Consider the following 26,016-nt stretch of genomic DNA (forward strand, 5'->3'; position numbering starts at 1 on the left):
AGATGTGTGAGAATGAGGTGTTGTTGAGGCTATGCACATGACATCACCCGGCTACCGTTGGTTGGAGGGGCGCCAAGGCCAAGCCTCCCGCGTCGCTGGAATCCCATCCGCTGTCCTCCGCATCCATATGGCTTCTTGATATCTTCTCCCTACCGGATTTGGATGCAGCCACCATGATTTGGATTTTGTGGTCTTTGTTTCTTTTTTTTCTTTCCCTTTTTATTTTATTTTATGTGAAGCATCAAGCATCTTGGGGCGCCTTGAGATGCAAATTCACATCTTCCTCGGCGTAATGGTCGCTGATCAATCCTGATAGATGCTCCCAAGTGTGTGTGCCCCTGAATGGATGACTGGTTAGCCCTGAAATGCGCTTTTATCGATTCAAAATGACTCACAGGTTTGTAATGTACGTGTCAATCAGGTTGGCAGGCAAGAAGGCAGTCAAACCTGCCTTGACCTCCACGGCGTGCACAAGGCTCCCATCCGAGAAATCCACATGCTGCATGGGATCGGCGAATTCAACGGCCGTCTCCTGGGTGTAAGGACACTCTGGACTGAGCTTGTAGACACCAGCCAGTACGACGATCGGGACGCGATGGTGCTTGGCCGCTGCTGCGACGATTGTCGAAAAGTTCTCACTGACCACTCCGCCATTGGCAGTGATGGCACTCGCACCTATGATCATCTTGTTGACGCGAGACATGTACGACATGCCGCCGCCAGTTGTCATCACAATTGACTGTACACCCTGACTCTTGAGCTTATCTCGGAGCGCTCTGTAGTTGTCATGCCCAGTGGCACCCCGTGGCTGCGGCATGCAGTGGATCAACAAGGTAAACTTGCGCTTCTGCGCCGCCCTGAGGATAAAACGCTGCACAGTGGGAGAGGGGTGGTAAACCAGAATGTGGTCGCCGGGGCGAATCTGCACCTCGGCGTGCGCGGCAATCTGGTCATCCACCTGGCCCATCTCGTCAATGATTTCCTGTATTCCGTTGATGACCTCCGACCGTAATGCGTGCACCTGGCTGTTGGTCGTCCTGTGCAATGGCGTCGACGTGCCAGAGTTACCAAACGGAGAGATCGTGCCTTCATTGTCTGCCACATCCTTGGCCGACAGGAGCATCGACAGACTGCGTGGTATGTTGGCTGAACTCGCGGCGCCCACAGGCCCAGGTCTTCGAGGGGCCTCGGTCGGCGCTGAAGAATGAAAGCTTTGGCTCATTTCGCCAATTGGGGTCATCTGTCCCTCGCTGGGAGTCTCGCTTGGCGCTCCGTCGTTTCTATCCTCGGTGGCCTCATCGCGAATGAGCCCGAGCACGCGCCGCACAATGTTGCCGATGACAAGCTCGTTGGGGCGGGCGCGCATGAGCTTGCTACCGGCCCGGGACACATTCGCGAGAAGGGTGTCGGCGTCGGTCCATTTCGACTTTGCGACTACTTGGCGGAGGCAGTTTGCGGTGGCGAGGGCACAGTCTTCGGGTCCTGAGATCTGGCGACGCTTCAGGAGGCTGTGATTGTTAGAAGAGCTCTATACAGCAAATGACGTTGGTCCTCATACTCAACGAGGGACTGTATGGTGAGGTCGAGATGCGCGTGCCCTTTGAGTGACCGCAGATAGGAGTCGAGGGTGGGCGCAAAGCCCGGTACGGCGGAGGGCATCTGCGCCTGTGGTTTTGATGGTAATCGCTGCGTATGTCGATGTTGTCTATAGTTTGCTGGTCCGACGAAGAAGCTACGATCGGCGTGCAATATGGACGAGTCCGATACTTTCTCTCAAGTCAATGGACAAGCTGTGTGCTCTGTAAATGTGGTTCGGCTTGTGTGGTGTTGGGATATGGAGCGTGTGTGATCCGCTGGTGAGTCAGTCAAGCTGTTTTTCGTGCCTTCCCTAACCGTGGGCCGTTTTCGCAGGGTGGGGTGGCTTCCGCAGCGCACGCGGTACAGTAGTACATGCTGTCGTGAGACCCGACATTGAAGACGACACATGATTCTGGACTGATGACTAGCAATCAGGGTAGCAACGTTGGAATTAAAAGGAGAGAGAATTATCCGTGTGGAAAAGAAACAATATTTTCCAACCTTAGGAACTCTACATTAATGCCACGCCGTGAGATGTGTGATGCTGCGATAGGCCACCTTCAGTAGGCCGCCAACCCCACCAATTATGATGTAAATTATCGGGTTATCCAGCTTAGGGCCCAAGTAATGCATTATACCTTGGCGAGCAGCTTTCCTATCACCAACACGGAACTGCGTAGCAACTTCTTAAAAGGTACGACTTATCATCTGCCATGCGATTGAATCTAAAGGCTTGTCCTGTCTTTTAGTACCCTAACAGGAGCCAGCCCTGGTATAGGGCCCTTCTACCTTACCTAACTCTACATTGTCAACGACTCAACATCCTCGCTGTCCCGCGTTCAGTCCTCATTCATCCCCTTCGTATGCCGACCTCACTCACATCCATCGGGTCTACTGGAGGCCCTCGCCAATCCCTGAACTTCCGGGGTGGAAGCCTTAATTCAAACATGCGATCAATCTCGATCCCACTGCGCCCCTTCATCTCCGGGAGGCAGAAGAACCCCACAGCCACTCCAATTGTGCACAATCCGCAGTAAATGAACCCCGTGAAGGCTCCAAGGTCCGCAGCATCCACCTGATATAGATATGGCAACGATGCCGCCATGACGATGGAGCCCGCCTGCGCAGACACGTTCCCAATGCCCTGCGTCTTGGCTCGGAGGCGCAGAGATGGCGTTTCGCCCAGGATCGCATACCCAGCAGGCCAGCAACCCAGACCACAGACGATAATCGTCGCAACCATGAAGCCAGCAACAAAGTAGGGTGCAATGGTCGATTTGTCCCTGAAAAAGCCGCACACGCCAACACCGCCCCAGAACGCAGCAGCAACGCCCATCGTCCAGAATGTGGCCGGTCTGCGTCCGACTTTTGACAGCGTCCAGATACCAACCCCATTGCCCCCGATGCCCGCCACCACCCCGGCGATCATCATGAGCAGCGCGGTGCTGGAATCGAGCCCCACGGTCTCGAGGAAGGTGTTTGCATTCGAGAGGAGATCGAGCCCGAACAAAGCTGGGAAGACGTTGGCGAGGATGGTGATGAATGTCCGTCGAAGGTTGGTGTCCTTGAAGCAGGCGGCAAAGGTTGCGCCTCCTGTTGTGGCTCGCTCTTCTTCCAGCGTGTCGCGGTAGCCCTTCAATACCAGAGATGGGCTGATATTGGACGCAAAGAGCTTTGTTGCACTCCTAAAGGCTCGATCGGTCTTGCCCTTGCGCAGCAACCACGCAGGCGACTCATGCATCGTCAAGGAGATGATCAAGGGCGCGAGAGCCAGGACGCCTTGCGAGCCCAATGCACCCAGATAGCCACGCCGACTCGGGACCCCATTCGTGACATATGTCACCACGAATCCGATCAACTGGCCCACGAGAGTGAACGTCGGAAAGAGAGCCATGGCGGAGCCGCGCATGGATGTAGGCGCATTCTCAGATACGTACGTGAGGCAAGTCGTCTTGATCAGGCCGACTGCAAACCCTTGGATCGTAATGCCACCGGTAAACATGGCCCTCTTCGTCACAGCTGTGTCGCCCACGTGCGAAAAGAATATGACGACGACTGCCCCGGCAGAAACGATGCTGCCAGTGAAAAGCGTCCACTTGCGTCCGATACGATCGCCCAGCCATCCAGCAGCCACGGCGCCGCATGCTGTCCCTGCTGGCGGCAAGCCAAACCACATGGACAACCACATGGAGGGAATGATTTGCCGCCTTTCGAATGTCTCTCCGTAGTCTCGTTTGAACGCATCCACGCTGACGATGGCGCCCACAATGACGAGTTGGTAGCCCCAGCTGATGATGGCAAGAGTCATGACCAGGCACCAGCGAGCAACCTTCGGGTACAGCTTGATGGCTTTGCCCAGCGGGAGCCTCTGCTCGTGGTCTGCCTCATCCTGTGATGCACTTCCTTGGCAGCTTTTGGGGCGTGTGGGGAGATTGTACGCGTCGGAATGAATGGGTTGGATTCCCTCGGCTTCCCGAGTGTCGTTCAGGGGGGTGTAGTCGGATTGCGCCATCCTTGTCGTGTTGTCGCTCTAGTTTGCAATGGTCTTGCAAGCATTGAGATTGGTAAGGCCAGCGAAAGGGGTTTTGGTCACACTCCGGTCTCGTCCTTTATATACCCAGGCCGTTCCTCATACATCCCTTTAGGAGCAGGTTCGTTGCTCGACTTGGTGTCAGAGTGACCCGCATTGCTGACTTCACAACTGGAGGCAATGTCTCTTCAAACTCGTCCCCAACTGCCCAGCCAGGCTTAGCCCTACGTGGGAGATTTGCGCTGTCGGGGTGAAGACAACTGCCCCTTTGTGTTCTTGTTACTATAATCGTCGTGCAAGTCCGATATCAACGAATCAGAGCACGAAGCGCACTTCGCTGCCGGGAGCGGGGACCGGAGTTCTTCCACATGCCGTGATATACGTCCGAACGTTTGTTCCTTGGAGCAGAGTCGGGAACGTCTTGAAACATAAGTGTGAGATCTTACTCAAAAAGCTTATGCAAAGATGTCGTGGCGCGAGATCCGCGACTTGGGCCGCTGGACGGCAAGCATAGACTACATTGGATGCTTGTCCAGGTGCTTTCCCCCTTCGCCCGTGGAAGAACGCGAAGAAACCCGAGCCGATCTTGGATTGCAGGAGAACATGTTACGTTCACAGTGACTAAAAATACTGCCATCCAAGATGGGTATATCAACCGCGTAGTGCGAAGATCACTACGACATGGGATTCTGGCGTGCAACTATAGGACATCCACAACATCGAGTAAGGAGCATAGACCTATATGCTATCTAGGTTTTGAGTGTGAAGCAAATGCTCAAAGAGAGTTAACGGAAGGTCTCGACAATGCCCAGTTTCAACAAGCCTCTGGGTGACCATGTGCGGGCGAATCTAGACTACTCCGCTGCTGCAGCATCAAGCTATAATTAGTCCTTGCGGAAAGAGATGGCTCGTAAGCTGACTGCATGTAAGAAGGAGTACAAGTATGGCTACTAGTATCCTGCTGCCCCCTGTTGTTGATCCTTGACGACCATGGGCCGAAACGCGGCTTCTTGGCCGAACTTCGCCGCAGGTATCCCACGCACAAGACCATAGAGCTTTGGGCCAAGCATTCCCCGACAGACCTATCACTTGTCATCGGACTTTTGTAACTCAGATTGCGCTTTTGGTTGTGGCGATGCTCCGGGGAATGTTTCGTGGCTGGGTGGACGGAGCGACTTATAAGGATCCAATGACCTACATGTGTACGTCGTTTGCACATCAACAGCAAAGGCATGCCAATTAAACTCTTAACTTGTCCTTCTAAAATTGCATTTACTCTCTCTTTTAAGTGTCATGAGTTCTTCGTGGAAAGCAGAAAATGCGCCCATCTGCCACATTGTCACGCCTGTTGGCATGATGGGCTATGGCTTCGATACGGCTCCGACGGAGTATCACCTTGCTCACCTCGTCCCTACGGGAATACCGACAGCAATCATTCTTGATGCAGGATCGACAGACTCGGGTCCTCACAGGCTAGCATTGGGATCCACAGGATGTCCACGCGCGGCTTACGTTCGAGACCTGACCAAATTGCTAGATCTCGTTCACCGGTTCCGAGTGCCGTTGATATTCGCCTCGGCTGGAGGCGGTGGTACAGATGAGCATGTCAAAGCCATGGAGAACATTATCACAGGGATATGCTCGCGTGAGGGAAATGAGTACGTTTCAGTCCGCCGTAGTTGGCCCCGGAGTTAACGAGCATCCCACAGAGATTATAACTTCAAGACCATCTCGACATTCTCCAACATCGAGAAGAGCCTCGTCGGCCAGCGCCTACAAGATAAGCAAGTCACCGGTTGTGGGCCCTGTGTTCCTCCGCTCACAGTCACGGACATCGAAGAATCGACCAGTGTCGTTGCCCAGGTTGGCCCGGAAGTCTTCCTCGACGCAATGCAAGCCACCCCTGACTTCGACATCCTCATCGGTGGGCGAGCTTACGATCCAGCGCCCTATGTTGCCTACGCCCAGTTTGCATTGAAACTCCAACATCCTGGTCTAGCAGAACAAACATCCAAGCACAGACTGGGCGGTTTCACCCACATGGGCAAGATCATGGAATGCGGCGGCGCATGCTCACAGCCGAAATCACACGGCGCCATCGCAAGTGTCTTTGCAGACGGTGTGTTTGATGTTCGGCCCTTGGCATTCGAGTCCAGATGTACAGCGCAAACTGTCGCCGCCCATGCGCTGTATGAGAACACGCGGCCCGATGTCCTCAAAGGCCCTGGCGGTGTACTGGAGTTGCTAGGAGCAGCGTATGAGGAACTGCCCGATCAGAGAACTGTCAGAGTGCGCGGCAGCATTTTCAAGAGCTCGAGAGAGCAGGGTCTGCCATATTCGTTCAAGTTAGAAGCGGGCAAGCTCGTGGGCTACCGTTCACTCTTCATGGGCAGTATCAAAGACTGTGAGTGCGCAAGGGCCTTCTGCTATGTGGGAGAGTTACGCTGAAACGTGACAGATGGTCTTATTGAGCAGATTGACACTCTTCTCGCGGCTGTCAAAGCCTACGTCAAGCAACAACATATTCACTTGTCCGACAGTTGGAATCTCGACTTTCACGTCTACGGAAAGGGCCACACGAATGGACGTGGCGGCCCCGGGGAGCTGTTTATTGTGGCAGAAGCGCTGGCCCCGTCCCAAGAATTGGCCAGCAGCATCGCGTCAAAGGCGCGTGTGGGATTGATTGTGAGTGTTGCGGGTGGTCGGTCTGTTGGCAACATCCATGCGAGAGAGCTGACCGGGACAACAGCATGCACCATATCCTGGACAGAAAGCGACTTCAGGGAATGTCGGCTTCGGAATTGGCGGGTTAATGGAGATTGAGGCCGGTCCCTGCGCGGAATTCTCGATATATCATCTGCTTGAACTCAAGTTGGGAGAAGAACGCCTTGTACTGGACAATACCCCTGAGATCGAAGGGTCCTTGCAACTTCGCAGGACAGTCCAAACCTTCGGTTACGGAAGGCCTACAAACAATGATCTTGACTTCCAGAGGGGCATCGCGCGTCTTCGGGATACTCTGCCACAGCCCACGATCAGCAGCCAACCTCAGGCGACAGGCGAGGCATCTCGCACATGCCTCCCCACCAACTTGTCCGACCTCTGTGGGGTGTTTCGATCCAAAAACGCCGGACCTTTCGAAATCACCGTCGATGCCATATTTCTCACGCCCCAAATCTACGAGGCAGTCAAGAAGTCCAACATCCTCACACCTGATACGGTCGCTCGCGCATTGGGTGTGTCAAGAAAGGACATCATCTGGATGGGCTTCTACGACCCAGCCAAGGCTTTCAAAGTCACCATACCAAGAATTCGCTCGGGCATCAAAAAGGCCGCCGGAGGGTTCATGGAGAATGACGTCCACGGTTCCCAAGAGCATGTCGGCTTGGCGACACTGAAGCTACCGCAAGACCTCGAGGATCTCGTGTCTTTGGATTCAGCAGCATCAAAGGCCGTGGCGAAGACTGCTTGCGAGTGGACGACAGTCCTTGGGGTGGTGGCTGCAGTCGGAAGCTTGGGTGTCGCAGCGTTGCTCAAGCGATTGGTGAGTGGGAAGTGAATCGCGGTGCTGCTTCCTGTAAGGCTTGCATAGTTGACAACGCCATTTCGAGTATTCAAATGCCCATCTGAGTGAATTTTGCGAAGTTTCAAATCCATAGAGGCTGTCTTCAATGATCAAAAGCTGTGCATGTCGCTGGCGTCAAAGTTGACCATGCTCATGAATGGGTCATTCCAAAAGCCGTCCAGGAGATCCGGATTCATGCCAAAGTGACTCGGCGCCATTTGTGTCAAGTCAAGTGCTTGCCCGTCATTCAGCGCAGCGGTAGCTTGCATCTCATTCGGCGGCGGCTCCAGGATTTTCTCTTCCTGGATGCCAACCTCCGTGCCGCGCACTTCGCTCGCATTCGTAACAGCATCGTATACTATTGACGCCCCCATTCTGTGGGTCAGGCGTGGTTTGCGGTCTCCCGTTTCACCGTCTGAGGTCTGGGCGAGGGCTTCGAAGACTTTGGCAGTCCGACTGTACTCGTCTTCCAGGTCAATAGAGCATCCTCTGAAGTGATCTTGCGCAAGGGCTATGTGGCGCGCGGCTCCTTGGCGCTCTTCGTATGCCACGTCCTGTTGCCCGTAGAAGAACTTGAGGAGAATGATCGTGGCGAATGCAAATCCACGATAGTGGTTTTTCGGTAAGCAGCGCTCGCGTTGTGCTGCGGCTGCAGTGACAAAGCCTCCGTCTGTGGTCCTCCACGAGAGCGTCGCAAGGTGTATGAACCGCTGGGCGGCTGACAGGGCATTTGCCAACATGATGTGTCTTGACGTTCCCTCCGACGCTTTGGCGAAGAACAAAGCGTATATGTGCAGCTTCGCGTCTAAAATATCGAGTTCGATCCGTGTTTCCTTCTCGCCGTGGAGCATGCCTTGCGGCTGCAGTGCACTCAATTCCACATCGACCAATCGAATCAGCGACACTGTAGTTGACTCTCCTGTGTTGCGGTTCAAAAGCGCAGAAAACTTGGCAACCACCAGTTGGATTCTTACCCTGCTAGAGAAGAGGGTCGGTACATTATGAAGCTGAAGGAACTCCTCTATGGTTTGGAGGTCAAGTTCAGAATCTATCGGGGCAGGCAACCCAAGGTGGTAGCTAAGCCTGGTCCGTCGTCAACATTTGAGCTCGCCCTACCGCGAAAGAAGGCGCCAAACTTACGATGTGGTGACAAGAAAGCAGCCCAGCCATGTGTTGATCCTTGCTGATATGTTGCCCGGGGCGACTCCCAAGCTACGCAAGGATGGGACCGTCTGTTGACGATCCAAGCTCATGAACCGTGCTGCCTGGATGGCTACGCCACTATACAACCAGGTGGGATCTTTTGCCTGTGTCTCCACACCAAACGGCCATTCGCACAGTAACACGAGTGCTTGTATCTTGTACAGTGGCAGAGGGGCGTCCATGATCTGCTGGTTCAGATATCTGGTGAACGGGTCCTTGAATCGCATGTTCATGTCCACGAAGCGCGCTTCAGGTCGGTGGGATCCAATGATGATTATGATAGTCCAAAACAGTAGTGGCTGTCCGTGCAACATAGCGTCTACCGATATCGATCCAATAATTGGAAGCTGTGGACGGAAACTGCTGGCGAAGCTAGATTTCGTCAGCCGTTCAGTTGAGACCAAGGCAAAGACTTGTCCTACATTTTGAAGGCCTCCACTGCAACCTCGGTATCTAAGTGAATATTTTCTAAAGAAATGGTCGACGCACGAATATTGAAGTCATCCTCGGCGTGCACTGGATCAAGATTGGCAGGCGAGTCTGAGCCCGCTGTCGAGGATTGCTATCGCGGCACGGCAGGGGAGTCAGTCCCGGATGCCTTGCTTCTGAGCTCAAGGAGCTCCTTGTTCATGGCCTCTAAACGCCTGACGTATTGTCAGCCAAAGCTCATCGAGGCAGTTCCCAAGTTAGCGAGACGTACTTTCGCGCAGGCGTCCGCTTGAATGAAGCGTCCACTGTGCAGAAGAGATTCCGGCCACCACATCTTGAGCATGGATTGGGGAACTTTTCTTTATAGTCGCAGCGCAACTACAGCACATTAGTCCACGGCCATGGGTGCTTTTGATCGTGGCAGGAGAGCGGTGGAGATACTTTTGATTGCTTGCACTCAGTGCAAGTCTTGACGGCACGCGCGCCTGGGGCAGATCGTGAAGCCATCCTGGAAAGTCATGTCTGTGCCGCGCTGGCGGAACATGCAAAAGACAGAGCGAGAAATCGCGGTATGAATTGAAATCCAGCAGGGGTACTCTCTGCCGGCAGACGAGTGCTAGGAGCTGACATGCAGCATTGAACAGTCAAACAGGCGCAGCTGCCGCAAGCCAAATCTCACCATCTTGGTCACCATCTTGGTGTGATATCAGCGACAAAGGGTCTGGATTGCTGTAAAGAAAGTCGACTGAAGTTGACAACGCAACAAGTCTTGCCTGGCATTCGAAATCGACACTAGCCTGGCATGCTTTGCGACGCCGACAGGTCTATGGTAGCCGACATCTGCTGTAGGGTAACGCGAAGAGCATCGGCCCTCGCTGCTAATGATGGCACGACGTCAGCCAATAGCGGGCCCAGCGTCACCCAACAACGTCAACACGTGAATCCATCATCCGTCATCCGTCGTCGAATCCAACATCCCATCCAGCCCTCCCACATCGCCCACTGTCACTCCACTGCGACCCAGCGCTCCCCTCCATTTGGCCGTGCGACATTGAACTCGGTGCATTATCCTCTGATGCCCCCTCTCGAGGACAATTAATTCGGTCAATCGCGCCTCGTCTGCATTGTCCACGCCAGCAGAGAGCATCTACGCATCCGGTGATATTACGTGCGACTACGATTCGAGACGCATTGCCTTTCAGCAAAGCGGCCCCCCACGTCCAGATTAAGCGAGACCCCGTATCCTTCTAGCATCATCGAATTGAGCGAGCGTTTGGCGATTTGTCGCACTTGGCCATTGCCTCCTCGACACTCGTTTTTCTCCCTATCTGAGCGCGGCGCGGACTGCCGCGGCACCGACTGCGTGTTTCTCGCAACAGACTTCGGCATTCGATTCGGCCTCGAGTTCGCAACATTCACAACCCTGATGGATCGCACTCGCATATAAAACAATGAATTCTCTGAATATCCTCACCACACGGGTGGCGCCACCATCTCGATCCAACAGCTTGAGCCACCTCGGCTTGGGAACGTCCGAAGACGAGAAACAGGGCGACAGGGTCGACGCATCCTCACAGAATGATGTTGAATCGTACCCAGCAGTGTCAACCGAGACGCAGTGCGACGAGAAGTATGAGGCTTCAGAAGATACACCTTTGCTAAGCGAGACTGTGGTCGTGAACAAGCGATCCCGCTGGTGGCACTCATTACCGCGCAGCGTTGCTTCAAGTATCCTGGGGTCCATCCGATGGGTGTTTGCAACGCTAGCCTCTCCTGGCGTGTATTTGTACGCCTGCTTCTGCGATGAGCTTGGGTACTTTGCTCCTTGGACCCAGCTGAAGAAGGCATTTGGTTTTCGAAAGGGCGCCGAAGCCAAGAACATAGCTAACGAATATGGTGCATCGGAAAGCGACAGTCGCCTTTCTCCCTCTCATGCACTCGGATCGCAGCAGCGCCGGCGTGCTCATTCTAGATCGTCCTCGATTGCTGTGTCGTCCGAATCCGAATCCGATGAATTGCAACCACGAACACGAAGACACACTCGATCCAAGTCGGAGAATGTGGAAGAAATCAATCCGGCGCGCAAATCGATCCGAATCAAACTCAACAATGACGAGACCCTGGAGAAGCGCAGGCACAGAAAGACCCAGTCGGCCGTGGCGCGAGCCAAATCAAGCGAGCTTGGTCAGGAGGAGCTGTCGGCGCATCTTAAATCGCCCACGTCTCCCACCACCGCGCTGACCAAGTACCCCCGAGCACCTGCGCCTCCCCGTCCTCTGATCCCGCGCCGACAAGCCTCATATCTGAATCTCGAACCGCCGCGCAAACCCACGAAAACCTTGATTCTTGATCTTGACGAGACTTTGATCCATAGCATGTCGAAAGGAGGGAGGATGGCCACAGGCCACATGGTTGAGGTGCGACTCAACCCTGCCTCTCTCGGCGCTGGTGCGCAAGTTGGTCCTCACCCGATTTTGTACTGGGTCAACAAGCGCCCGTTTTGCGATGACTTCTTGCGACGCATTGTCAAGTGGTTCAACCTCGTCATCTTCACGGCTAGTGTCCAAGAATATGCGGATCCTGTCATCGACTGGCTTGAGTCGGAGAAGAAGTTCTTCTCCGCAAGATACTACCGTCAGCACTGCACCTACCGCCAAGGTGCTTACATCAAAGACCTCAGCGCAGTGGAGCCAGATTTGAGTTCTGTCATGATCTTGGACAACAGCCCGCTGAGCTACTTGTTCCACGAGGGTGCGTTTACAGGATCGCGTACTAAGCCACGACTAACGTTCTGCAGACAATGCAATTCCTATACAGGGATGGACCAACGACCCTACGGACCACCACTTGATGCATCTGATACCGCTTTTAGAGGGATTGCAATACGTTCATGATGTGAGGTCACTTCTGGCTCTCAGGGGCGGAGAAGAGGGACAGAATTCATGAGCCTAAGCCGCTCCAATTGCATTGTTGCTGTACATTTAAAGGTTAACACGCTGTTGAATATTGAAGATGGCAAACTCCGTTGCGATGCCTGCCGTTCTGCATTCGCCTGTAATAGATGCTGCATTAATTAAGCCTTTCAGGGTCCAGCCACAATCAGCTACCCCTGAATATATGACGCAGCGAGGTTTCTCATACAGCTGCTCCAGTGACCAAGCGCCCAAAACTCGGTGGACCAGGGCTGTCGACATCATCCAATTCTGATGATGACCATCAGGATCCACGAAACTACGTAGTAGTTACCATGGGCAAAAACCGGCTTCAACCGCGGCTTTTGAACGCGGCTAGAACCGGTTGCAGGGCACTGCCATTGGCTGGCCCTGGGTCTAGGAGGTAAAGCTCCTGCGTTAAGCCACGATTCTGTTAGGGTGTTGCAACCAGCGACAGAGTCAGCAGACAGCGAAAGCTCTGTTGGGTCAATCTGAAGTCATATTATTTGCACTGAGCATTGTTTTCAGACACAAGTGCCGAGCAACAACAAAGACGATATCCGAGGGAATGTGTAATTTTAATATCGAGGCCATCATACTTCCTGTAAGGTTCTGTTCTCCCGCGCTTGCACATGATCTAGCGATTGAGACTAACCGCATGCGGCAGCGCTCCAAGAGCGCAAGAATGATGACATCACAGCCTATGAGTGACGACAGGTGCGACCAGCTGGGTTCTGGAACCTGGAGCAGGAGCTTGCCCAGGCAACTTGGATCACAGAAATGGGTGAAACTCACCCCGATCGAGATCGGTGGAGGGGGGGCTGGCTGCGTTTGGGCTAAGCTGGCTAGCAGTACAAAAGGTTCAAGCTCTGCTGTTGCTACTGTCGTCACGATTTTGATTCTCTCATCTGACGCACTCTTCAACACCATCAATCTTGCCCAATTTCATCCACACACTCACACAAACCGCCATCATGAGCCTGCACTGTAAGTTCTTGTTGACCTCGCTCGTCCTTCTTGTGATGTGGGCGGGGACCCCCGAATGCATGAAGCACCCCAGCTGACCCGTTTACCCCAGACCTTCCCCCCGTCAAGCCTTCGGCCATCGCCCTCGGCACCTTCTTCAACCACGGCGTCGAGCTCGCCGTTCTCTCTCCTCTCTTCGGCGCCACCTACCAGCGCGCCAAGTCTGCCAACACTAAGGAGGAGTTTGTTCGCTCCAAGGAGGCCAGCTCTGCTGCCGTCGCCTGGGGCACCACCCTCGTCGGCTCGGCCCTCCAGGCCTACGGTGTCGGCGCTCTCATCAACGCTACTGGTACTCTCTCCTACAAGGGTGCCACCTACCTCGGTGGCCTCATCTTCGCTGCCACTGCTGCTCCCGGTCTCCTCGTCCAGGCTTTCAGCGAGAGGAGGCCCCTCGACACCGTCGGTGTCAGCGTCCTCGCCAAACTCTTCGAGACCGTCGGTCTGTCGGTCTTCCTCTCCTGGTGGGGGACCCGCACCAACCCCTTCGAGTAAAGGGTTACATAGAATAATTTGACTCGATAGTCAAGTGGCGTTCAGGACAGGCATGGGAAATGGCCGGAATGGACACTCTTGATTGATAATAACCACGAGACGGTGGAGTTCTTTACTGTACTTATGTATCGTCTTTGGCGTATAATTGTACTATTCAACCAAACCAGCATATCCCTTGTGATTCTTGCATGCGCGTGAAAAGGATAATAGACAAGCTTCTGAGCCTGGTGGTTCGCTCAGTTCGGTTCGCGCAAATTGGCCAGATGCCAGATATGTGTGAGCAAGTCGATTCTCAATTGAATAACACCGTAACGCCTTTGACCACAACCGTAAGCCTCTGGTAATGTACATCCAGATGATCGAATATCCCAGTCAGCCCGTACTCTAATCACTTCCTAAGCCACCGCCTTGCCGTCGCCCTTGGACCAGAAGGCCTGCTTGCTCAGCTCCTTCTGCACGTACTTGACCAACGCAGCGTAGCTCTCGCCAAACTCCTCGCCATCCTCCTCCTTCTCGTCGCTCTTCTTCTTGCCACCCTCGCGCTTCTCCATGATCATGACCACACTGGTCGGGCGCTTGGTCTTGGCGGCCGCACCCAACTCTGCGCGCGAAGAGACAAATATGAAGGGAACATTGTGATCTTCGCAGAGGACGGGAAGGTGAGAGATGACATCGGCGGGGGAGATGTCGCCGGCGATGATGACAATGCCGGGGAAAGAGGTGACGCCAGGTCCGGCGGCGGGTGACTTGCGGAGTGTCTTGACAACTTCCTTTACACCACGCTTGAGGGTGTTCGCCTTGGCAGCTACTGTTGTTAGCACGGAATGTATCGCTCCTGGTCGCTCGTTGGGGTCTCACATTTCCGGATGGTCTTGAAAACCTTCTTGGTGCCCTTGTCATCCGCCAATGGCACCGCAAAGGGTACAACGGTCCTCTCGACAGGAAGAGCGGACGCATCGTCAATCTCAACGTCAGAGTCGTCCTCGACGGCAGCGACCTTCTTGACCACGACAGCGGAGGCCTTGACGGCTGTGTCACGCTCAAGCTCGTCTTCCGCGGCAGCGGCAAGCTTCTCCTTCTTTTCCTTCTTGTCCTTCTTGTCCTTTTTGGACTTGCTCACGCCAGACTCATCGCTGCGCTTCTTGTCCTTCTTCTCCTTCTTCTCGGGCTTTTCGGCGGCCATTTTGATTTATCGAACGGCCAATTGGTCTATGCGCAGATGCGTGAGGATGGACAGGGAAAGATCGAGGCTGACGATGTGATGCTGGGTCCGTCGGTCGTCGTGGTAATTGTCGAACTTTGGATTTTCTGGGCGGCCAACTTTTTTTTCTGGGGCCTCAGTCGCTGGCCGAAATTTTCGGTGTTGGCGTCCGGCTCCGCAGGGTCACGTGACCGCCGAAGCGTTCCCGCCAGCACTTGAGGCACGGCTCCTGCTTCGAAAGATGTTGCATGTGGTAATGAATCTAGTACTAAAAGTCATGGTGTTCTGGTGTTGCATTGTGAAGCTTCGGCTCGAACGCAACCAATTGGGTTGACTTCATACTGTGGACTGGGTCTCAAAATGTCTGTCCTGGTGGTATCACCGTACTGGCCACCAACGACCCGTCGATCGCGATTACAAGCTGTTCAAACACTCACGAATCACGGCAGCGTGCGAAGCATCGCAATGCTCCTTCACAAATGAGATTGATTGCACGAAGTTTATCCGGCCCCCATCTAAGTAGTTTGTACAAAGGCATCAAGGACAAAGAAATCCCATAGTCGAACAACATCTATTCCTCGTCCGCAAACTCAGCGCGACCGGCCTTGGAGTTGAGATAATGGTTGCTGCATCGATCCTGTCAGCGCCTGAGAACAATGAGGCTCGATCCAAGGAGTAACATACCGCTCAGTGGCCCAGTTCAGGATGTAGTAGCCGGCAAAAGCGGCGGGGAGCCAGTAGAAGATCTGGGACTTGGTGCGGCGGAAGGTGTTGAAGACAGCATCGTAGGTCGCGCCAGCAAATGGGTTCTGGCGGTTGGCAGAGAGACCCCACTGGACAATGCCCTTCTGCTTGTTGGCACCACCTATACGGTCAGCATTTGCTCAGTCAACACGCGCGAGCCATGTCGTCGGGTCACTCCCAGAGCTCCTTAGACAAAACCGAGGTTTGTAGCGAATCTGCTCAGCGAGAAGGCTCCAATCTTTGTCGATTGAATTTCGTCTTCACTCTTCCACGTCATAGCGGTCCTCTGGTCTATCGCGTCGCAGCTGGGTTCGGTCGACTCGGCTCGGCGTGCAATCGAAGGTAATCTATGGTCACTCACCAATGGAGCCCCAGTCACCAATATAGCTGCAGACTGTTAACATCCTGTCTCTCAAGTGATGCATCGCGCAACGGTGCCGGCTGGATAAAGGCCGCATTCGACCGCTCGCCGCGCTCCGCTGACTGATGGTGAGGAACTCACTGTCCGGTCTTGGGGTCGGGCGCACCGCCCCCGCGAAGGATCTGGGTAGGTCTCATGATGGCCAATTTCCGTCAATGGGTTGGGGGGATATCGGGATGCGAGGTTGAGGATTTCGGGCGAGGTCGGTGGAAAACATCAAGCAACGGGGCTTGCCGGGTTTTAGCCGCGCATATGGGCAGACGCATGCGCCAATAGCACGACACTGTTTTCTACAACGCCTGCCTGTGCACTGGGCTGGGGAGCGAACGATGACACTCTCGTCCCAGAGAATTTACGGTTGGACTCTCGCTGCATTGGATGGGCTAGAGACACACAACAAGATATCGCCGCCTTTATAATTTCAACGACCAGAGGAACGTTTCAGTGACGTCCAAGCTGGAACTGGGCTTTGCGTACCCTATAGACGGACCTCGCGGCTTCTCTGGCTGATCTTAATGCATCACTGGCAACTTTTGATCCGAAATTTGACGTGCTGAACTATTACAAGATAAGCGCCTAAGTCGTTCCATCGAGTGCTCTCGCGATAGGCATGTGCACTCTTGGGCTTTGACGGTCTACGCAGATAGCGTGATCTTCAGCAGCGACCCTGTGACTTCGAATGAATGGGCCTCAATGTAAGCGGCCATGAAATGATTCAAAGCATTTCTCCCTCCGAATTTTCAAACGTTTCTGAGCATCGTGCTCATCCACAATTTTCCGTCATCTGTTGCCTTCTATTGTTGGCTCATTTCTCCTCCGCTCCTGAATGCTGCGCCCTGGCCTAACTCCATCCACATCATCTCATGCGACATCCACCACCCCTACCTTTTCCACGAAACTCAACAAGAGGGAAGATCTTCCGCCCATGCCTGCTCCTCAAACTCACCCAATGTTTCTAAAAGGCTGATGTGTATGGTATGACCGCAATGAACAGCCGCCACAATGAGTCTCGATCTCAAGCACATTCCCTGCCCAGCCGGCAACAGTTGCACCGCTTTCAAATGCATCTTTGGCCATCAAAGGGACATCAAAGCTCCCACTGTCACAACTCCGCAAGTCGATGACGCACAGCAGTTCAAAGCAGGGAGAGACAGCGGACCGCCAAAGAAACGCGTGAAGGTGGACGATGCACCATCCGCAAACAACGACCACAAGTCAACGTCGGACGTAGACGCCCTGCCAGGCAGCGTGAGGACGGCCACGAAACAAGTGTCACCACCGCCGCTGAAAAGGCCATCGACTGTTTCCAAAACAAATCCGGGATCCGCGGGATCTTTGGCCAAAGCCTCTACTGGGTCAAAAGCAGTTTCAAACTCGACTCCCGTTAAACCAAGAAAGGTTGAGACTTTGAATCCCAGGCTTCTGAAAAGCTCCCCTGCCAGCCATGAAACACGCACCAAACTATTGCGATTACTACATGGCGAATACACACGCCTCAATAAGGAGCTGAAGAAGGATGCCAGCGCCAGCGAAGAAGAACTCGTGCTCTCGGATCAAGACATAATCTTCAAATCGCTCGACGACGAGGAGAAAACTGCCCTGGAGAAACCTTCTGTATACTCCAACGTCATGAAGAATATGGTTATGCAGTACAAGCGTATGAATACTGCCCAGTGGAAGGATGAACGCAAACAAGCTATCGCCAAGCTTGCTCCCAAGGACACCAACGACGCCAGCGTACCGAAGAATATCGAGACTGGACTGCCCCCAGCTTTAGAAGTCCAGATTCTGCGACGTCTGTTGACACCGATCCAGAACCTAGCGAATCATGGCTATGTGCCTTCCGTACCGAAACCAGAAGACATACAGAAAGCCAAGGACGGGCAGGAAACAGCAAACGGCTGGGAGCAATGTGATCGATGCAAGCAGCGCTTCCAGGTATTCCCAGGCCGCCGCGGCGAAGACGGCGCACTCACCTCGGGCGGGATGTGCAGATATCACTGGGGCAAGCAGTATGTCCCCCTCAAGCACCCGGGGGATCGCTCAAGGAGAGAAAAGCGATGGAAGTGTTGTACCGAGGAAGTTGGCGAGTCAGCAGGCTGTCATACGGAAGATTTCCACGTCTTCAAGGCGAGCAAGGCCAACATGCTGGCCGCAGTCATGAATTATAGAGAAACACCCCCCAATCCGTCTGCGCCTGCAGACCGAGCTGTGGCGTTTGATTGTGAGATGGGATACACTGTCCATGGTCTGGAGCTCATCCGCCTTACTGCAGTATCATGGCCAGCTGGGAAGGTACTCCTCGACGTGCTTGTACGTCCCATCGGCGAGATATTGGATCTGAACAGTCGCTTCTCTGGTGTATGGCCAGATGACATGGCCCGCGCAACACCCTGGAACGAATCGTATCCTCCTCCCTTGGCAGCAGAGCCTGCAGTGTCTGAAGATTGGGGCAGCGAAGATGGTCAGGTCGCTAAGAAGGTCCTGCCCATTGTTCCCTCTCCTGAAGCGGCACGAACACTCCTTTTCTCATTGCTCGCACCGTCAACACCGTTGATTGGCCACGGACTCGAGAACGATCTCAACGCCACTCGTATAATCCATCCAGCCTTGGTCGATACTATTCTGCTGTATCCGCACAAAGCTGGACTACCTGCTCGGATGGGTCTGAAGCATCTGATGAGCTACCACCTGAACCGTCAGATCCAACAAGAAACCGGCCCCAAGATGCTAGGCCACGATTCGGCCGAGGACGCCAGGGCAGCCGGCGACCTCGCAAAGCTACGGGTCGTGGAAGAGTGGGGGAAGATGCAGCGGATGGGCTGGAAGGTTGTTGAAGGTGAACTGATCCAGCCTGATACTTGACAGCTTCATCATTCATGCATTGGGTTGGGCTAGAAGCCCACCGTGGGTGTTGTTTTGCGGCGTTTGGTGGGCTTGATACATAGCGGACCGTTCTACGGAGTCACAATTTGAGAACTGCGAGTGCCTTCCTCCTTGGTGATTATGTGATCTTTTCCCTAGACCTAGAAGTAGAAGTACAATCCTTGTAGTACAATTTATCAAATAAGCGGCGAGTCCATCCTGCCCATGTCCATCTTTACGCCCTGCCAACTGACAAAAGGTATTGGCCACCCTGTTTCCCAGAACCACCGGGCAGGTATGCGACATTGGGGTTGGACGCCAATGTTTGCGCGATTTCCCTACTCGCCTCGATCTTTCGGATCTGGATCAAGCCGTCACCACTCTTTGCAATCGCCTTGCTGATCTCTTCCGCACTCTCGGCCTCACCCTCTGCACGGATAACGCTCGCCTGTCGCTCCTGCTCGGCCTTCTCAACGATGAAGCGAGCTCGCTCGGCGTCCTGCTGGGCAATCTGCTTCTGCTCGACAGCCTTTGTGAATTCACGACCAAAGGTCATGTGGGTGATGGAGACATCCTCGAGGGCAATGTTGAATTCGGCGGCACGGCGGGTCAGATCGCTTCGGATGCGCTGGGAGACGGCTTCACGCTGGGTGATCAGCTCGGCAGCGTCGAACTGGGCGACAATAGCCTTCAGGACTTCGTTGCCGATGGAGGGAAGAACACGCTCGTCGTAATCGGCGCCGAGGTTCTTGTCAAGTTAGAGCGGTGCGCTACAGTGAGCCTAGGAAATGCTAACGTACCTGGTAAATCTTGGGGAGGGCTTGCACGTTTGGTCGATGCAACACACGCAGCGTCAAGCTGACCATCTGTAGATCTTTGCTGCCGGTCGTCGTTGAGATACTCCTTGGCTTGGTGCGCACATCAAAGATGATGCTGCGCTGCAGCCACGGGACTAGGAAGTGCGTGCCCTCGTTGATGACGTCCTCCTTGACACCGGAAAGCCTGTCGAAGATGACGGCGCGAGTCCCGCCTTTGACATCGTAGATGGCCTGGCTCGCGAAGAAGGCGCCGACGGTGGCTGGGACCGCGAGGCGGTAGGTAAAGTTGAGAGCCCGTGCAATGTTAGCCATCTTGAAAGCGGGCTTTGGGGATGGCTTCGGATTGTGTGGGATGGTGAAGCTGTTCGGGACTCGGGGCTTGAGGTGGTGATGCATCCAGATCTTCGAGCTATCATCGACATCACGTGACCAGCAAACGACAGACTGCCAATTCCTGGAGGAAGAAGACACGCCGACCGACCTGGTTGTTTCTCGATAGAAGCACAGCGCCTGACTTCATTCTTTTAGTTCACAACGGCACCGGAAATACTCATCTGGTCCCATCGCTGCAAGCACCGGGCTGATCTCACAATCATCGAGGCTATGCGGTGCAGTTGTGCTGCTTAGAACGCGTGCACCCTTGCGCCTGCAGTGTGTCGAATTTCCAGACAACTCTACGGAGTACCCAAGCCTGGCACTTTCCAGCTGTCTATGGCCATTGCCCCCATCATTTGGCACAGTCACCTCCCGTTCGACGTGCCTGTGCCGGATTAAACGTCTGTACAGAGTACTGTATGTTGAAGCGCCAGACGTCGGCCTCGTGAAATCCATGATTCACCTGAGAGGCTGAGATCCTGCGGAACGAATCGGCATTCGGATTTCGGAAGGGACCGCGCGCGGATTTTGATGGACTTTAGCGGACGTTGCGCTTCGAGTGGAATTGGCGTTGCAACATACAGTTTGGTTCACATCAGTAGGCGGGCAGTGCGCTCGCCATGCCACTCCAACAACTGAGGCGCCAGTTACCCTCCGCTCCTCTGTTTCGTCTCCTCGACACAGTTCCTCGAGTCAAGATCATCCAACGCCGGTCGCGCATTATGGAGCACATTGGTGGCAGTCCCAAAGCACAGCACCTTTGCGTGCTCGTCCATGGTGTCAGTCCCCAACCAATCCCGTGTCCGCGTCATCGAAATTGTTGAGGCTTACAATTCACAGTTATGGGGGAACCCGAACCATATGAACAACATTGCGAAGAGTTTGCGCGCGACGTTCCCTCCCGAAGAGCTGTATCTCCTCCTCGCCAAGCGAAATAGCGGTAGCTTCACCTACGATGGCATCGAACGTGGGGGCGAGCGCGTGTGCCACGAGATCGAGGAAGAAATGAAGATGATTGAGGAAAAAGGTGGCAAGATTACAAAGTTGAGTATCATTGGGTACTCACTTGGTGGGCTTGTGTCGCGTTACGCTGTGGGCTTGCTGGAAGCCAAGGGCATTCTCGATCGCGTCGAGTGTATGAACTTTACAACGTTTGCGACACCACATCTCGGCGTGCGATCGCCGCTCAAGGGGTGGCACAATCATGTCTGGAACGTCCTCGGCGCAAGGACGCTGTCCATGTCTGGACGCCAGTTGTTCATCATTGACCAATTCCGCGATACTGGAAGACCGCTGCTGGCTGTACTGGCAGACCCCAAGTCAATCTTCATGTCAGGCATGCGGAAATTCAAGCGGCACACATTGTATTGCAACATTGTCAATGATCGCAGCGCAGTGTACTACACGACAGGAATACAGAAGACCGACCCGTACAGGGATCTGGACTCGCTCAAGGTTAATTGGGTGGAAGGGTACGACAACGTCATACTTGATCCCGCGAACCCCTACAAGGCCTACACCAAAGTCCCAGATCCGACTTCCTTTTCGTCGTTGACCGTGGCGGGCCTGCGGTGGCTCAAGAGGATACCATTCATGATTGCACTTGGCATCTTTGTTCCGATTGGCGTGATCGGATATCTCTTGAACTCCATCGTGCAAAACGCACGAAGCTCAAGTCGCATCAAGCTATACGAGAAAGGACATGAGGGCGTCAGAATAGAACAGTATCGGGTCCCCGTCCTTCTCAAAGAGATGCGGGAGGAAGTCGAACAGGTTTTTGAGACGATCAACAGTTCTCAAGAGCAGGAGTATCTGCGCCCCGAAGATGAGTCCGATGCGGAACATCTAGGAGTTGACCAGCGCTCCCGGATGAAGAGAGAGCGCAGAATGTCTGTGGCTTCGGAGCCTACTTTGGCATTGGCCCCAGCTCAGTTCGAGATGATTGATGGGCTGGACACACTCAACTGGCGGAAGTATCCCGTCTGGATTCAAAGAATCCGGCATAGCCATGCAGCCATCATTGTGCGAATGGACAGGGATGCATTTAGCGAGGGCAAGGTGGTACTAAAGCACTATGCTCAGTCAGAGTTCTTGAGGTGAAGCGGGCAATGTCCTTGCTTCTGGCTAGGATATGTAGATATCAAATCAGCGTCTCTAACCATAGACTTACATAGCACGTACATAAAGCTTTCGTTCAAAGATTTGTGTAATGGCTGCGTACAGAATCAATGTCTGACACAAACGTGCCGGTCGTCTGCTGTGCACGCACCTGGATGACTGGAGGCCCCCTTGAAATTGACCTGCTTTTTTACGTGCCAATTGATCATCTGCCAATTTTCACGAGAAGTGTAGATTCATCCCTTGACGATTGGCGTCCTATGTCATGACGTCGAGCACACAGTAAGAATCGGACCAGACAGCAAGAAGCAAAGCTTCCAGACCTTCAGCCAACATGAAACCAGGCCAATTGAGCAACGACGTAGCTCTGAGGAACGCCGTCTTACTCTTACCCCAGACGGCTCAGGCGAGCAGTTGCGTTTGACCCCGCAGCTATGACCAATCACAGCACGGTAATCTACTCCTGAACTGCTCCGGCCAATGAGACGGCACCCCGGGTGGCAACCACCAAAATCCAATCCGAGCCGACACACCGTGCAGCAAGTCCAGCAGCTCATCAGTCGATTCCTCCCAAACGGTCTCGACCTTTTGTTCCATCATCTTCCACCTCCTCTTACCTCTGTACAACACCCCAGCTCCTCATTCCTCTTCTGTTGCCGTCTCGTGCTTTGGTCGCTGCGTGAGCGATACTCCTCTTCTAGCACTGCTGTATCCAGAATTTGAAGGGCATGATCGGCTGCGCAATCTTTGGCCGAGCTCAGTAGGGCAGCATCAGCGACAGGACGCACCGCGTGAGCCGATACTCTCTTCGAGCCTAACCTTCCGACATTCAACTTCACAATGGTTCTTCAACACTCAACTACGCACACATACTCGCATCCCTTTCCGACCGTCACCCTCGCCTACTTTCTTCGCTATTCATCGCCACGTCTGAACCCCTTCGCCACCCACGTCCTCAGCACCGACACCATCTCCAGCCATGTCGACCCAGAAACACAGCGTCTCCATACGACGAGGATTCACCTCAAGAAAAGCCGTATGCCTGGCGCGGTATACAAGCTCTTGCCAACGAGCATGACAGGTGGCGGTTCCGGCGACAAGTCAAGCTACGTTCTCGAGACCAGTATTGTGGACATTCGGGAAGGCTGGATGAGCACCGAGTCGCGCAACCTCAATTTCACTGGCGTGCTGTCCGTCGTAGAGCGGCAGCACTTTGCCATCCCCACGAACCGTGGCATCACAAGCGAGACTGATGTCACCACCACGGTCAACTTCCGATCAAGGATTGGCGAGAAGCTGCGAGACAAATTCGGCCAGGCCCAAGCCCAGAGCGACGGTTGGTTCTTTTCCGGCTGGGGCGCGAAAAGGATTGGCTCCACGATTGAGAGTCTCGCGTCGAACAAGACGCAGGACCAGATGGGTAAAAGCCGCGATGGGATGCGCCTGGTTCTGGAAAGAATCCGCAATACTGGGATGATCGGAGTCCTGGAAACCCTGAGAAGGGAGCGACAAATCCAGGCTTGAGCCATTGAACAATATTTGAGAACTGCGCGCAATCCCACGCAGAACTGGGCAACAACGACCATGATGGACCTTGGGTCCAATGTACACTCTGACATTTGTTTTTCAAAGCACGGCGTCATGGGTTGATTCAAAATCTGATCGACAGCTGGGGGAGGCATAGTCGAAAGCACAAGGCAGGACAGCGGGGGGTGAAGAGCATTTTGGCAGGTCACAAGTCCCCTCTCTTTGGTTTTCTGGGTAGCAGATGTACCTGTATGCATAGCAACGAGTGTATACATAGTATAACGAAGCAACGATTATATCTTGTTCTCGTATTGTCTTGGTTGCCACTGATTGTTGAGTAGACATGTCGGGCTCAACCCGTGCCGTTTCTGTGCTGAAAATAGCGGAATTGGCTAGTGTTAAATCGACTCGTTTCCCTACGCCTACGAGAACAAAACAAAAAAAGGCCGAGCAATTACACAAGTTCGTCAATGAATACCTAGTGAACAGCACGTTCAAATATTGCGAGGCTGTTGGGTGTCTGTTGTGGTGTGACGCACTGTGCTACAATGCCATTTCGCGACTAAGTATGGTGCGATATGGGACATTATGACAACAAACGCACTGTACGTAGTATCACTACCGCGGGGTATCCATGATCATCTATCTGATAGCCTTTTCCACTTTGATGTTTGCCTCAGCCTCCTCCTCTCTCATCTCGATAAGCCCTGCATCGTACTCACGGATATGTCTGAGCCTGTGTGTGTCCTCTTTGTCTGCCTCGGCAACATCTGCCGGTCCACAATGGCAGAGGGCATCTTCCGGCACATCGTCAAGGACCCGCAGTATCAAGGGCGCATAGGGAAAATCGACTCTTGTGGCACAGGTACTTTGATTCGGCAGGGGTGATGGTAGCTCAATTAGTAACGAACACATATCATAGGCGCTTACCACGCTGGTGATGACCCTGACGAGAGAACAATGGCCACGCTGGAACAGAACGGCATCACAGGCTACCGGCATGCTGCCCGCAAAGTCAGTCCCATGCCGCGCGCCCTTGCACATCTCATTACCTGACACAACCCAGTTCAAGAACTCAGATCTTCAGGAGTTTGACTATGTCTTCGCCATGGACCGCTCGAACTTGTCGGACTTGAGGCGTAAAACATCAAGTGGCGACAAAGCCAAGGTCATGCTCTTTGGAGAGTATTCCGGCACGGGCAAGGCGGAGATTGTCAACGACCCATACTATGGTGGCGATCAGGGATTCAAGACGGCTTTTGAGCAGTGCAGCCGGTTCGCACGTAACTTCCTGGATGAGGTGGTGGTGAAGGAGAATTAGACAACACTCACTCTTGGGCATTCAGATGGCAAGATGGTTACAGCACTAGAAATAGAAGACTGACAGACATGAGACGTTTTGGATAAAGAGATTAGCCACTACAAGCAGTCCAAGAAACACCTCCATCCTTGAGTCTATTTAGTGATGAAGCCCTGGGTGATGCCAGACCAGGGTGTGTCAAGGCGGGTGAAGATCCAAGCGTCACTGGCCATGGAATCCACACAACTAAGGTAGAATGATACTATTTTCATGCAGGTATTTTCACTGTACCCACAATGTACAACTGTCAAGTAAGATAGAACGTGCCCATATCTTCATTCTCATATTTTGGAATCGCAGTAATTACCGAGTCATCCCCTAATTCTGTCTATACGTACTATTAGCTACCGAGGGCGTATGGAACCATGAAAGCTACCATGGCGGAGGCGAAGATTTCAGACGAGGCATTGTCCAAGGTAAGATATATCTGTTTGGACATCTATAAAGATCCAAGAACAACAGCTGTATATGTTCTCTTAACCCGCACAGGCTCAAGATCGTGGGTTGAACTTTGACAGCAGGGATTTTGATCAAACAAGAACCGACGGACTCCTCAAGTCTCTAATGAAGCCTCCGACTGGCATTGCCAATTATCTGGGTCTGTTACAGCAGTTTGTTATTTCATAGAGTCTGGAACACGGCTCCTCATCCTGCCGTGGTTCCTGGTACAACGTGCCAAAAGAACCAAGTCAGCCCTCCGACAACCCTCACGAGAGCATCGCAAATGTGCCATCACATAAAGTCCCAGTTCTCATCCAGGCACAAACTACACTACGGCCTAGGGATTTCAAGGGTATCTACACCATTCCAGGTCAGTGCTTCACTACATGC

The 26,016-nt window shown here is 53.6% G+C and overlaps 13 protein-coding genes across 13 annotated transcripts; 7 read left to right on the forward strand and 6 right to left on the reverse strand.

The window, feature by feature from the left end:
- Positions 1-5: 5 nt before the first annotated feature.
- F5Z01DRAFT_652192 (uncharacterized protein) lies at positions 6-2,119 on the reverse strand. The gene is made up of 3 exons (XM_046263271.1): positions 1,559-2,119; positions 396-1,508; positions 6-338 (listed from the first exon to the last, which is right to left on the reverse strand). The coding sequence occupies exons 1-3, from the start codon at positions 1,657-1,659 to the stop codon at positions 242-244; spliced, it is 1,311 nt and encodes a 436-aa protein (XP_046119741.1). The 5' UTR covers positions 1,660-2,119; the 3' UTR covers positions 6-241.
- Positions 2,120-2,133: 14 nt separating this feature from the next.
- F5Z01DRAFT_558973 (general substrate transporter) lies at positions 2,134-4,506 on the reverse strand. The gene has a single exon (XM_046260689.1). The coding sequence runs from the start codon at positions 4,088-4,090 to the stop codon at positions 2,429-2,431; it is 1,662 nt and encodes a 553-aa protein (XP_046119742.1). The 5' UTR covers positions 4,091-4,506; the 3' UTR covers positions 2,134-2,428.
- An 831-nt stretch (positions 4,507-5,337) lies between these two features.
- Positions 5,338-7,523, forward strand: F5Z01DRAFT_705426 (uncharacterized protein; the record flags this gene model as incomplete). The annotated part of the gene is made up of 4 exons (XM_046266436.1): positions 5,338-5,766; positions 5,818-6,512; positions 6,567-6,793; positions 6,858-7,523. Coding segments are annotated over exons 1-4 (1,953 nt in total), but the record flags the coding sequence as incomplete, so codon positions are not given.
- A 260-nt stretch (positions 7,524-7,783) lies between these two features.
- F5Z01DRAFT_680787 (uncharacterized protein) lies at positions 7,784-9,639 on the reverse strand (the record flags this gene model as incomplete). The annotated part of the gene is made up of 4 exons (XM_046265627.1): positions 7,784-8,756; positions 8,814-9,248; positions 9,299-9,438; positions 9,577-9,639. The coding sequence occupies 4 exons, from the start codon at positions 9,637-9,639 to the stop codon at positions 7,784-7,786; spliced, it is 1,611 nt and encodes a 536-aa protein (XP_046119744.1).
- Positions 9,640-10,756: 1,117 nt separating this feature from the next.
- On the forward strand, positions 10,757-12,251 carry F5Z01DRAFT_680788 (NLI interacting factor-like phosphatase-domain-containing protein; the record flags this gene model as incomplete). The annotated part of the gene is made up of 2 exons (XM_046265628.1): positions 10,757-12,056; positions 12,103-12,251. 2 exons carry the CDS (start codon positions 10,757-10,759, stop codon positions 12,249-12,251), a joined length of 1,449 nt encoding a protein of 482 aa, XP_046119745.1.
- Positions 12,252-13,133: 882 nt separating this feature from the next.
- F5Z01DRAFT_652206 (uncharacterized protein) lies at positions 13,134-13,919 on the forward strand. Its single transcript, XM_046263272.1, has 2 exons — positions 13,134-13,225; positions 13,317-13,919. The coding sequence occupies exons 1-2, from the start codon at positions 13,213-13,215 to the stop codon at positions 13,754-13,756; spliced, it is 453 nt and encodes a 150-aa protein (XP_046119746.1). The 5' UTR covers positions 13,134-13,212; the 3' UTR covers positions 13,757-13,919.
- On the reverse strand, positions 13,691-15,085 carry F5Z01DRAFT_558819 (50S ribosomal protein L30e-like protein). The gene is made up of 2 exons (XM_046260688.1): positions 14,615-15,085; positions 13,691-14,561 (listed from the first exon to the last, which is right to left on the reverse strand). Exons 1-2 carry the CDS (start codon positions 14,937-14,939, stop codon positions 14,152-14,154), a joined length of 735 nt encoding a protein of 244 aa, XP_046119747.1. The 5' UTR covers positions 14,940-15,085; the 3' UTR covers positions 13,691-14,151.
- Positions 15,086-15,528: 443 nt separating this feature from the next.
- Positions 15,529-16,259, reverse strand: F5Z01DRAFT_680791 (cytochrome b-c1 complex subunit 8; the record flags this gene model as incomplete). The annotated part of the gene is made up of 4 exons (XM_046265629.1): positions 15,529-15,583; positions 15,642-15,822; positions 16,063-16,088; positions 16,204-16,259. The coding sequence occupies 4 exons, from the start codon at positions 16,257-16,259 to the stop codon at positions 15,529-15,531; spliced, it is 318 nt and encodes a 105-aa protein (XP_046119748.1).
- Positions 16,260-16,721: 462 nt separating this feature from the next.
- F5Z01DRAFT_652215 (uncharacterized protein) lies at positions 16,722-19,110 on the forward strand. The gene has a single exon (XM_046263273.1). It carries the CDS (start codon positions 17,125-17,127, stop codon positions 18,985-18,987), a length of 1,863 nt encoding a protein of 620 aa, XP_046119749.1. The 5' UTR covers positions 16,722-17,124; the 3' UTR covers positions 18,988-19,110.
- On the reverse strand, positions 19,111-20,179 carry F5Z01DRAFT_652217 (band 7 family-domain-containing protein). Its single transcript, XM_046263274.1, has 2 exons — positions 19,788-20,179; positions 19,111-19,735 (listed from the first exon to the last, which is right to left on the reverse strand). Exons 1-2 carry the CDS (start codon positions 20,115-20,117, stop codon positions 19,223-19,225), a joined length of 843 nt encoding a protein of 280 aa, XP_046119750.1. The 5' UTR covers positions 20,118-20,179; the 3' UTR covers positions 19,111-19,222.
- A 723-nt stretch (positions 20,180-20,902) lies between these two features.
- Positions 20,903-22,280, forward strand: F5Z01DRAFT_619651 (putative serine esterase-domain-containing protein; the record flags this gene model as incomplete). The annotated part of the gene is made up of 2 exons (XM_046261099.1): positions 20,903-20,959; positions 21,021-22,280. 2 exons carry the CDS (start codon positions 20,903-20,905, stop codon positions 22,278-22,280), a joined length of 1,317 nt encoding a protein of 438 aa, XP_046119751.1.
- An 858-nt stretch (positions 22,281-23,138) lies between these two features.
- Positions 23,139-23,822, forward strand: F5Z01DRAFT_619560 (PRELI-like family-domain-containing protein; the record flags this gene model as incomplete). The annotated part of the gene is made up of 1 exon (XM_046261097.1): positions 23,139-23,822. The coding sequence occupies one exon, from the start codon at positions 23,139-23,141 to the stop codon at positions 23,820-23,822; it is 684 nt and encodes a 227-aa protein (XP_046119752.1).
- Positions 23,823-24,551: 729 nt separating this feature from the next.
- On the forward strand, positions 24,552-25,146 carry F5Z01DRAFT_619655 (low molecular weight phosphotyrosine protein phosphatase; the record flags this gene model as incomplete). Its single annotated transcript, XM_046261100.1, has 3 exons — positions 24,552-24,690; positions 24,748-24,839; positions 24,892-25,146. 3 exons carry the CDS (start codon positions 24,552-24,554, stop codon positions 25,144-25,146), a joined length of 486 nt encoding a protein of 161 aa, XP_046119753.1.
- Between the last annotated feature and the right edge of the window lie 870 nt (positions 25,147-26,016).

Source organism: Emericellopsis atlantica (genome assembly GCF_019669845.1).
Source record: "Emericellopsis atlantica unplaced genomic scaffold F5Z01scaffold_9, whole genome shotgun sequence".
Taxonomy (NCBI): Eukaryota; Fungi; Ascomycota; class Sordariomycetes; order Hypocreales; family Bionectriaceae; genus Emericellopsis; species Emericellopsis atlantica.